Genomic DNA, 12,647 nt, shown 5'->3' on the forward strand with positions numbered 1-12,647 from the left:
TTCATTTACATATGTTCTGACTAAATAAATTTCTTAAGAGAAAAAATAGATATTATTATAAATAAATAATAAATATTATTATAAATAAATAAATAAAAATAAAGAAAAAACATAGCCATTTAGCTGATTTTTTCATGTAAAGGCCAAAAATGGTGATTTTTTGAAATGATTGTATGGGGAACCCCCCAGGGGAGTTCCAGGGGGTGTGCCACTGGCATGGGTGGATCGGCCGTCCAAAGTTAGTGGGGGTCGGTCATACATTTGGACTCGATTGGAGTACTCTAAATGGGTCAAAGTGGGATTTTTCAAAATTTGCCCCTACCCAAAAGTTCGACCCAAATTGGCGGACATCAGAATTCGTTTTAGAGGTATGGTTCCTTCGGCAAAGTTTCTTATTTTGATCCCTAGAATACGATTTTCACAGAGCAATGCGAGAGCCCTAGTGAGCATCTATACTAAGGGTATACAAATGAGTATTTTAATACTCGATACCTTATTTGGTGGTTTTACTCGATACTTTGCAAAGTACTCGTAGTATCGAAAACTTTTTAAAAAACACACTTTTTAAATTTTTTCTTCCATTGGCAACCCAATTTTCTTTGCTTATATGCAAGGTTCATAGAATACTAGGTTACGACATCAGCCATGGCCGCCATCTTGATGACGTAGATGGCTCAATTTTTGGAGTTGCCAGATTTTTAAAAAATTATCTTATAAAAATACACTATTTTAGTCAAAAATACATCAAGTTTTCTTCAAATATGTGTAACCCTGATATTTACCGTTTGACAATTTGCGTTGAAGCTTGTGCTTTTTTCTGCGTATTTGATTTTATTTAAATTATTAAAAATTTAAGTGCGCTATTTTGATTGCAAAAATTACACTGAAAAAGGTAATTTAGGTTTTACCGTATGCCTAATGATGAATTGCAATTTCGGTAGCGAAATTTTGCCAATTTTGCTCACTTTCAAGAATAACATCACCAGCAAATTTCAATAAGCATTCGATTTACATTTCATTTGTCACTATTGTACGAATATTATTATGTTAATCCAGTTTCACGTGAAGTTATAACATTTTATGTTGTTATAATAAGCTTTGTCACGATTTTATATCAAAAACCCCCATTTGATTAGGATTCCTAAAATATGCTATACGGCAACTATATTTTCTGCGTTTTGTGTACTCTCCATCTTCTTAAAATATTTCAGCCAATCAGAACTCAATTCGCAACTACGTCATTGGAGGAAAACAAATTTTTGACAGTACCATGTCGTAACCTTCTATTTTATGAACCTTACTATCGTTCAATTTTGTCCATCACTTAAAATAAACTGAAATTTTGTGTAGTCTGTTGCATAACAAAAACCAAATAAGTTAAAGTTTAATGGCCTTATTCGTAAAAAATAAAGTAGGTTTAAAGAGCTTAATAAATTGACATTTTTTAGTTTATAAACCTTTTTTATTTTTTATGAATAAGGCCATACAACTTTACGAAATGTTCACGAAAATGCAGAATTTTTAGAAACCTTTTGGGTATGCAGTTTTGTAACCTATTCAACTTTACGTGTAGCCTACTACCGTTGACTTTTAATTCAAACTTGCACACTATTATATTAAAATTGAATAGGCTACAAAAATGCACACCCAAAAAGTTTACAAAAATGTTTAATAAAATTTTATATTCGTGAAAGTATATATATATATATATATATATATTAGACTGCATCACCAAAAAAAGTTGCGGTTTTTCCGCCGGGATTACAAAATGTATTATATTTTAAGACGTCCACCAAAATATTTCGGAAAAATATTAAGATTTAAGCGAGCTGTACCGATTTGAAATTAACTCCAAAAATGGAGTTTTTTATGAATACGAATAGTTTCTTAAAGAACTTTTTGAAAAAAGTCCCCTCATATGACAAAACAGATTAGGCTTAAAAAATCTGCTTAAAAATATTTAAAAATCTTTTCAACGGAATCGTAATAATGAGATTTTTGATGCTGTTTTTTTACTTTATTCAAAGATTGATTTACGAAAAACTTAAATAACTGGGCCAAAACTATTCTGATTTAGACTTATGGGATCTTGGTAGAAAGGTATTTGCCCACTCTTTTTATTTGTATGCAAAAAAAAGTCATTCGTGTCCCATTTTTTTTTCAAATACCAACACATCTTAATTCAACTTTGAATTATGTTCGTTCAGCCTATCTTTCTCTTTCATCCTTTGAATCAGCTTATTAGCAAAGAAATTAAAAGGGTGAGAAAATGCCTTTCCAATGAAATTTTTATTTATTTTTTTTTAATATTTTTATGTAAATTTTTTAAGCTTAAACCATTTTGTCATTTAAGGGGATTTTTTCAAAAAACATCTTTAAGAAACTATTTTTATTCATAAAAAACTCCATTTTTGGATGTATTTTCAAATCGGTCCAGCTCACTTAAATCTTAATATTTTTCGGAAATATTTTGGTGGACGTGTTAAAATATAATAGATATTATAATTCTAATGGAAAAATAGAACCGCTTTTTCTTTGTATGGGGAGCGATGCAGTCTAATAAGTATAAAAACACATAAATCGCAGTGCACTCTCAGATTACTTACACACAAAATACATACACACACATGATAAGATCACAACAGCACCCCTTATGCTACTAAAGACTTTAGGGGTATTCTCGAAGTCTCGCACCATGCACCGATTGCACGAAATGCAAAAATACTATTCCAAATTTCGAAGAGTACGAGAGCACCACATTGCAAAGTTGAAGCATGCATGGGTAGCAAGCAGCGAAATTATGTATCAAATACAATAACAAGAGACAGCAAAAAAAAAATGAAGTGAGCGAGATGAGAGGAATGAGAGAAATATGTAGCAATTGCAACAACAAAACAACTAGTACAGGGTCGCATTTATCTTGCTATGCTTTTTTGCAAAATATATACCTGGGTTTCGATCTGGCATATCTTGCAGCGATAGGAAATGTTGTTTCCGATGTATTTTGTTGTGTGTTTGCAAGTTATGCAATCCATGCAATCCGTGCTTTGCAAGATTTGGGGAATACCCCTATAGTCGTAGAATGATTGTATACTCAAGTGCAAAGATGTACATGGAAACAATAAAATATTTAGAGGATCAATGCATTAGTCCCTTATCTCATGTAGATAAAAGGGCATATTTACAGATACAAAAATAAATATACGCACTTGACAAAAACATGTTAAGTGCAAATGCAGCAATATCGATATGCACACCTAAATAAATAATCACAACATACATCATACATGTAAATATATAGATACATACAAACTTCATTTAGTACATCAGGAGCTGTAGAAATTAAATCACGTCAGAATTAAAATAAATTCTCATTTGTTAAGAATAAACTTGTTGTCTGTCTTGTATCACCCCCACCCGAGGTAAGAGATATTAGATACACCTACAAGTCTGTACATACCGAATATATCATTACCACCTTAACGAGTAACAGTAATTTTCTCCCGCGAAAAGTGCATACGTTTTATCAAAAGTTCAATAAACCTTTCTACCATGGAATTAACAAATGTTTATAAATAAAAGAACTTTACGTCAGCTGATTCGAGAGTAATTTTAACCAGAAAAAGAATAAGGGTCGTTCGAAGTTGAAAGTGTTACCGAGTTACCAGATATCGAATTAATACATTAACGAGGATAGTATGAATACCCTTATTGTTTACATATTTTTCTATGCGTTTTGGCATTTCTCTCTCGCAATTGCACCAAGATGACGTCACGCAAAAATTACGCTCAAAAATCCTCCCTCATAGGCGCAATCTTGTATTCTATCATTCTTGGGCATCATCGATAACTTAATATGTATGCGCTTCTTTTGTGGTGGAGAAAGGCAATATATTTTATCATTATTATTCTTAAGCGCAAACACTTCCATGCCACATCAATTTGGAACCATTCAGTAGCGGACCTCGCTCTGAGATGACAACAACTCTATGCAATAACCACCGTTCACTGATCATATCGAAAAAATCGGTGAATAAACTATAAACGTTACAAATGACTTATGAACCAAAAGAGATTATTGTGAGGTATCAAGGTCAATATGGCATCAGTTAGATAGGAAAGAGACTAGATGTTCTTTACCTCAACAGCCCTGTAGTAATAGTTCTTATCAGCTCCACGACAGGACACAGTTATTGCATTAATTCTCCAACAAATTCCCTTTGTAAAAGCTGCCGCAATGAAAACGATGGGGAACCATTTCACCACTTTCTGAATCGATGCCTGTATTGGAGGTGATTCAAATACCAAGGGTCACGCTTCTTCCCCAGTCTGATAGTGTTATCGAAGGTTGAACTCTTAGTCCTCCTTAATTTATTTTGAGATAACAAGTGGATCAGCAGGTTAATGCCTTGATTAGTCTTTCTTTCCTCTTTATAATCGAACAATTGGGATTGTGTCTTCTCCTGATACTCACTCACAGAGGGCAACCACAATGGAAAACCATGCCTGCAAGTGGAAGTATGGAACTTTTTATACACGCCCTTTAAACCTTACCTTACCTAGGCTAGATTTTTAGAGCTTAAGGGTGTGCCATATTTGACAGATTCGACGAGGTTCTAGAACATGGTGTACTTTCTAAAGTATCTTTTTAAGATAGAAGTAAAAATTGCTTACACATATGTATATATGTATGTATATGTACTATATGCATATTTATTTCTTTGATTTTTGCAGAATTCGAGCGGACTCACTACCCAGATGTATTTGCACGCGAAAGGCTAGCAGAAAAAATTGGTTTACCCGAGGCACGTATTCAGGTTTGTCTTTTCATTTTTATTTTGACTTTGAGTGGCTACTTTTGAGTTCTTGCTTTTTATTCTCATTTCTGTTTGATTTATTTCCGAGTGTTGAATACTAATTAGGCTAGTATGATGAGATGCGATATACGGACTTGGACAAAAAACTAATGGCACGACATTTCGGCCATATTTCTTTGGTTTATTTATAATAATAATAATAGTTTGGCGCTTACACATATGCTAGTGTTTGACCGAGCTTCTCCTCTGATTTGTGGCGTGCGCCTTGCTGTTATCACACAAAGTGGACAGTTTACGCCCAGTTTTACGCCGAACAACGATTGTATTTTTATGAGAAGCTGTTTTCAGGCAGAAATACAATCGGATGTCTGCCATTAGCTGCCGACTGGCGACCGCTGTTAAGAAAAAACCGTGTATGGATATCAATAAAATGGATATGGATATCAATAAAATTTCCAGGGGTTATTTCTTAGGCATTTGGTCTCAACATAGGCTACCAAATAACTCGCTAGGTGGCACAGGGGCCGATATATTTAGGAACCCCGTATTTATGGTCTGATAAGGCTCAAATTCATGATGTCCGGATATTACTTGCGAAGTAAAAGATACTTTTGCAAATAATGGTGCTGATAGTTCGCGCCGGAGTAGGAGTTATTTAGGTTTATGCTATACGAATTAATTTTTTAGATGGTTAAATGAATATATGGTCGAGACATTCATAACGGGTATTCCTTTTTGGGAACATTTTCGAGCTTAATTTATATGGAAAAGATGCGCAACACCGTCTGCAAAAAAATTTTAAATCAACGCGGGTTCTTAGCTGATTCTAAGATGCTATTTATTGTACTAATGACTGATTAAATCTTTTGCGTTGGACATGCAAAAATAGTGTTGAAAACCACGAACGATTCGTAAAGTAAAAAATTCTTATACGTATAAGGTTAAAACGACTGAAGTGCAGAACCTTCCTCATACATAAATAGGCCAAGCATAAAACCGCTGTGATATCATACGTAATACTAATCGTTTTCGATGGTATTAGTTTTGCCGATAGTCTTATTTCCACCTGTGAGACCTCTGCAAAAATATTTCACTTAAAGCGTGCGTAATCTTCTTCTATGATCTTGTAACTACAACATTGGTCCCGGATAAGTGCGTTCTCTTACTTAAACACCGTTAAAATGGGACCATTGATATACGTATGTATGTACCTACCGTGCTGCCTTCTTACTAAGATGTGGTCGAATCTTTCCTTGCAAATACGTTGCTTTCGATGTCCGGGCTTCCAAGCAGCTATATTAATTAGCATTCAGTAAGAGAATTCGCATTGTCAATGTGTGAGCGGAAAGCTTTTCAGGCTTCCCGACTGCCACGAAAAATAAAGATTCGTTTGTACTCTTAGATCTAAGAGCTCGCTCCGTGCTGCATCCCAGATGAAAAACGTTTCTTCTTCATACATCCGTAGTCCGTTGATGTGTCTGGGATATCTGAATGGCCGAGGTTCCCTTTATCCATGAACTAGCTTCTTTATGTCTTGCTGCTTCAAAAACGGGCACACTGACAAATTTGATCAAGCGGATCGCATTTAGAGTGCATTCGGGCGTGAGAGAAAAGGGCGCATACAAAATTTTGTACTTTACATTTTTAACCTCATCTTTCATTTAGCCATGTAAACAGTAAATTCGTATATTATGAGCAGGTCCGAAAAGTTTACGGTTTTGCTTGGAGTTGCTTATTTTGCTTATTCAGGGTTTCCAAGCCTAATTTTAACGATCATGCTTATTTTGCTTATTTCATTGTATAAAGATAAGTTCGGACCTTTTAAGTAAAGAGTCAAGAAATAAATTGCTATTATTTCGTTTTACAGCCTGCTGTCTCACTTTTTCCTTATGAAATAATGGAACATGGATGGCATATATTTCTGTTGAAAACAAGGTTACCTTTTACCCTTCACAAACAAACTTTAGCAAATCATTGTAGAAAGCGTAGCAAATTTCTTAAGAACTTCGTACTGCTTAAGGAAATTTGGCTCAACACATTTTTCTTTACCGTTTCTTGGGCTTTTTATTTGTAGAACTAAAGATATGTTTACAAATAATAAAATAAAAACAGATTTGGTTTTTATTAACCCGTAACTTTAATTGCATTTCTGCTTGGATACAAAAATTCAAAACCAAGGGTTGGTCTCTACGGGAAGGCATTGTGTTTTCTTTTATTCCTCAAGCTAAAGAAATGTTTACAAATAATAACATAAAAACAGATTTGGTTTTTATTATCCCGTAACTTCAATTACATTTCTGCTTGGATACAAGAATTTAAAACCAATATTTAGTCTCTACGGGAAGGCATTGTGTTATTGAAGAGCATAAAAATAATTTATCCCAAGTGGAGGATAACGAACATTTAAAAAAAATTAAAACGACCAGCGCAGATCTCTTTTATTTGAGAATATCAAGCAACACACATGGGCATACCCATTGTTATTTTTTTTATCCTTGAAATAAACTGAATAAAAAACAAAACATTGAACTGCACTTAAATTTTGTTGTTTTGGGAGAAAATTCGCAAGCATATTTACCAATGTTTTAGTGCTTATCTAAGCGCTTAAAATGGATTTTTTTTTGCTTATTTTCTTCGGCCATGATCATAAGCAAAGCGCCAAAGTAATAGATACGGAGTTTATAAATATCCAGCGCCTGAATTTTTTCAAAAGCATTTCTTATCTTAAAATTAATACCCAATATTATTTTCAACCAGATCAACCAATAAATACCGAGTTTCTAAATATCTCGACTCCAGGGACTGGATACTGTAACTGTGAGAAAATGTAGTGTACACCGAACGCAAAACTTATAGCCAGGATCAGGATTTTAAGGCATTGGGTCGTATCTGTAAACAAGTTACAGATTTACACGTTTCATGTCTTCCTTGACTAAAAATATAAATTTTGTTTTTGCCTTTTTTGATTATATTTACTTTTTCTGCCTTTTTAACGTCATCTCTTCATTTTCATACTTCTATGTCTTACAACACTGGAAATCGTTCCTTCATCTGATTGATTGTTTTTATTCACCTTACGTAGGAAGGACATGGTGAATTCATATAAGGTGATGTACAGGCGAAATTAGATTTTCGTACTGATGTCATGATGTGTTTATTTACGTTTGTTTTGTTCTTGTTGCCATTGGGGGTATAATTGGTTAGTGTAGTTTTTTGCTTTTATGCCGGTGCTGCCACCTTAAATGGATTCGCCTGTGGTGGTGAGTTTCCGTATTTTGTTTGTAAGTCAAATATTTGCGAATATTTAAAATGCCTAAGGCCGATTGTTACAATTCCGTGAAAATCCAGGGCTATATATTGCTGAAAAATCGTCATTTTACCTTTAAAAAATCGTAATTTCGGCCAAAAAAAACGAAAATTTTTGGTTATAATACTAGAAGAATTGGAGGAAAACGTACATTTGACTGCTGTGGAATAACAGTAAACCACGACAAAAAACACCACAACCTATTACTTAATTGTTAAATAACGACGAATCGAACGAGCTTTGAAGTGGAGTTTAGTAGCTGTAGATGTGGAGATGAACTTTAGTTCTTTCAAATCAATGATTCGCGATAATTGCATGAGGCCTGCAAATTTTAAAATGCACTTCGTGGCATTGAGCTACTATGATAACACAGCCGAGTAATCATAGTAAACTTATGTGCAGAAGTCGAAAAAATTACAGCCGCACCAAATTTTGATAAGTTTTAAAATATTTTTGTTGATATTGAATTTTGGTTAGTTTGTTTGTAAAAATATAGTTCATTCTTTAAGAACATCCGTGTAAATATAAGTTTAAAGGGAATGCCACACGAATGGTCATTTGCCCAAAATTTGGTGCAAATCTATCCCAATTGTGTGAATACCCAAATATTTTTCTTTATCCCAATCTCGAAAAATAATTTGTACAAATTTTTCATAGAAGATCGCTGTATTGTAGAGCTGGAAAACTATCTATGGCACTATTGATAGTACCATCGATAGTGTCGTTTTTAGGTTGTTAGTATCGATTGTTGTAGCCGCCATCGAAAGTCTTTATGACTATCGATAGTTTCTTCTCTATTTCCACTATTTCATTAAAATTTTAGCTTTATTGGTGCAAAGGCTTTTTCGTTTAGATACATATGTGTGGAAGTATGTAAATAATGCGAAAAAGTTCATATAAAAGTGCAACCAGCGGCTACGATCGGAGTAGATTTACTCCGATTTCTCTTTTAAATTTAAAATCTACTCCCTACTCCATTTGACCTACAATATGCTCCGATTTTTTTACTTTTTTCCATTCACATTAAGAATATATTACAAAATAATTAAGTTTTAAAATTTTTGTTCAATAACTTCTGTGGCACCAAGATTTTGTATAGCAAGGTGGAACAGAAGTTGTCTATTTTACTCTTTAACCTTTTTTTGCGGAATCACTTTTTTATTTTCCAAAGCAAGGGACTGATTATGGACCAGAAAAATGTTTTGGAAAGGTGTATGTTTAGCAATTTGGCAGAGTATAAGCTGGCATTAGCTATTTTACCGCGGAGATGAATCTCATTAAAAATAACATATAAAATGTCCTATCTTTTCTTATATCTAGTACGTTATACATATACATGCTTTGCAATATTGTGATTATATTTGAAATTTATGTAGATATAAGCAAAATGATTAATAAACTGAAACTGAAAAATACAGGAACAGGCTTAATGTCGAAACAATTGAAAGCTTAATGTTCGCAAGAACTCTTATTAACAAAAGGTCAGAAATTTATACGCCGCACAGTGGTCGGATAAGGCATGTTTTACCCGAAAAGGCCTATTTTTAAACTGTGATAAATTAACTGGAGTAAAGCCATTCTTATTCAGAAATGTCTAGCGAACTCAAAANTTGTTCAATAACTTCTGTGGCACCAAGATTTTGTATAGCAAGGTGGAACAGAAGTTGTCTATTTTACTCTTTAACCTTTTTTTGCGGAATCACTTTTTTATTTTCCAAAGCAAGGGACTGATTATGGACCAGAAAAATGTTTTGGAAAGGTGTATGTTTAGCAATTTGGCAGAGTATAAGCTGGCATTAGCTATTTTACCGCGGAGATGAATCTCATTAAAAATAACATATAAAATGTCCTATCTTTTCTTATATCTAGTACGTTATACATATACATGCTTTGCAATATTGTGATTATATTTGAAATTTATGTAGATATAAGCAAAATGATTAATAAACTGAAACTGAAAAATACAGGAACAGGCTTAATGTCGAAACAATTGAAAGCTTAATGTTCGCAAGAACTCTTATTAACAAAAGGTCAGAAATTTATACGCCGCACAGTGGTCGGATAAGGCATGTTTTACCCGAAAAGGCCTATTTTTAAACTGTGATAAATTAACTGGAGTAAAGCCATTCTTATTCAGAAATGTCTAGCGAACTCAAAACTGGTTAGTATTTTTAATAATATGTGCTGAGCAAGCCGTTGAATCCATTTAATTCAATGAGTTCGATCGTGGCTTGTTCTAACAGTTATGAGTTGATAGCTTTCTTAAAATTTTTTTTAATGGAAACTTTAAATTACAACAGTAATTGCTGGTTTGGTGTTACTTCTTAAAGATGGGAAATGATGATTTCATATGAAATATTACATAATAAAATTTTGTTCCCAAATTATGAATATCTTAATAACACGGATTATTGTTCAAGAAATATTTTTTTTAAAAAGGTATAACTAATTTGTAGGGTCGAGTAGGATCTTCATTCCATTATCAAAAAGTAATGCAAAGGGTCCTTTAAGGACTGGCGGCCACTTTTATTACACTTGACCAACTTTAGCAGTTGTTCCAAATAACATATAAGGATTACTTTAAGGATTTATGTAAAAAAATAGCCGCGCATACTCGCGCCAAAAAGAGCGGCGGCCATTTTGATTAAAAACGCGGCTTATTTTTCAAGAAATATTTTCTTCAAAACGGTATAACTAATGAGTAGGGCAGAGTAGGATCTTCATTCCTTTACCAAAAAGTAATCCAAGGACTGGCGGCCACTTTTATTACACTTGACCAAATAACATAAAATACTAAGGATTAATGTAATTTTTCCATATATATAGCATCATATTATTTATAAGATGTGGCTTGACAAACCAGAAGTCAATTTTCAAAAACCGAAAATAACGAATCCAATATAGCGTCCAAGAATTAAAAAAATACTGATTTTTCATGAAATTTGGCATTTTGAGGTTCTTAGGTTCGCTTATTACAAATTTCAAACTAGTTTTAGAAAATTCAAAATCCAATATGGCCTTCGGGATTTAAATAAATCATTGAATTTTTTTGAAATTTGCTATTTAGAGGCTCGCATTCATGGCAAATTCGAAGGCTGTTATCGGAAGTTATCGTTACCGAATATTACGCCCTTCCTTACTGGACACATCTGTCATTCTTCTGTGTCCAATATGGCGTCCAAGAATTTAAAAAATTACTAAATTTTCATGGCATTTGGTATTGCCTTTGGTATGCCTTTGCCAGTAGGGCATTTTTCTGAGGAAGCCCAGGATGCTCGCAACAAAGACTTCAGATGGTATCACGAGCTTTACACTCGAAAAATGACCACGAAGGAATCTAACGAAGATTTATTTCGCATGTTAATTATAACGTCTGATCCTGTTATATCCAGTATGAGACGACCTCATCTTCGAAAAGCAGATGCCATTTCCGAAGAAGTTATCAGTCTTTTGCGTGAACCAACTCAAAACGCATCAGTTTTTGTTGAAAGTGACAGAGATGAGTAAAAAATTTTTCGTCATTTCTATTTTAGTTTGTTGTCTGTAATATTAGTAAATACAGGGTGTTTGGTATACGCTGGAACATACGTGAACTGGTGATAGTTGGGGCCATCTGCTAGGTTTTATATATATTTTTTTTAATTTCTCATTTACAAAATTCAAACCTGAATAACGTTAACTAAAAATGAGAAAACTTTGGTTTAGGAAACCACCAATTTGGTATAAAATAAAAACAAAATCTTAAAAAGTTATTTATACTGAACATATAGCAGACGGCCCAACTATCCCCCATTTATAAATATAATTATTGTTATTAATTCATAATTTGATCATAAATTCATTTTAACCTTCAGAAGACACACTGGGGTGTAAGACACCCCAGTGCAAAGCCTATTTTTGATAAACTTTTTCGTTATGTCAATAAAAGCTAACCATGCAATTATATGATCTTGTACCTTTGAAAAATTCAATAAGACATTTCATTTTAAATTTATTTTATCTAAATATTTCCAGCGTAATATATGCAAAAAAAAGCTTAAGCTGTGTGTTTTAAAAGCAACATTTCAATTGGGGTGCAATTTACCCCAGTGTGTCGTTCACGTCAAATAAAAAAGGTGTGTCCTCCGAAGGTTAAATATGTTCGATCTAATACAATAAATCAGTAATTTTGCTAAACAAATATATTTTGTTACTCAACTAAAAATGACAGTTGATTTGACAGATTTCAACTGAAATAGTATAAATGTAATATAGAACTCGCGAACAGTGAGCCTTAAAACCTAGTACGTTTACTTCTTGGGAAATTCTTCTTATTTTTAGAGAAATTGACAGCCCATTCGACAGCTGTCAACCCTCAAAGCAGTGATGGGCACACCTAAATACTTTTGTACTTAAAGTACCACTTTGGGTACTAAATACACAAATACTTAGTATTTTGAGATTACTAAATACCCAAGTACTATTTACTTAGGTATTTAGGAGCTGCTAAATACCCAAGTACTATTTACTTAGGTATTTAGGAG

At 33.4% G+C, this 12,647-nt stretch overlaps 1 protein-coding gene across 1 annotated transcript in view; it reads left to right on the forward strand.

Annotated features, from left to right (window-relative positions):
• Positions 1–12,647, forward strand: part of LOC108358839 (paired box protein Pax-6-like) — a 145,214-nt gene that overhangs the window by 3,938 nt on the left and 128,629 nt on the right. Inside the window, exon 3 of the mRNA XM_017610335.1 lies at positions 4,735–4,817. Coding sequence (XP_017465824.1) covers positions 4,735–4,817 — 83 coding nt within the window. The remainder of the gene's footprint in view (positions 1–4,734; positions 4,818–12,647) is intronic.

The sequence above is a fragment of the Rhagoletis zephyria genome, unplaced genomic scaffold, assembly GCF_001687245.7.
Source record: "Rhagoletis zephyria isolate East Lansing unplaced genomic scaffold, Rhagoletis_zephyria_1.1 Rzeph_scaffold_00303, whole genome shotgun sequence".
NCBI lineage: Eukaryota > Metazoa > Arthropoda > Insecta > Diptera > Tephritidae > Rhagoletis > Rhagoletis zephyria.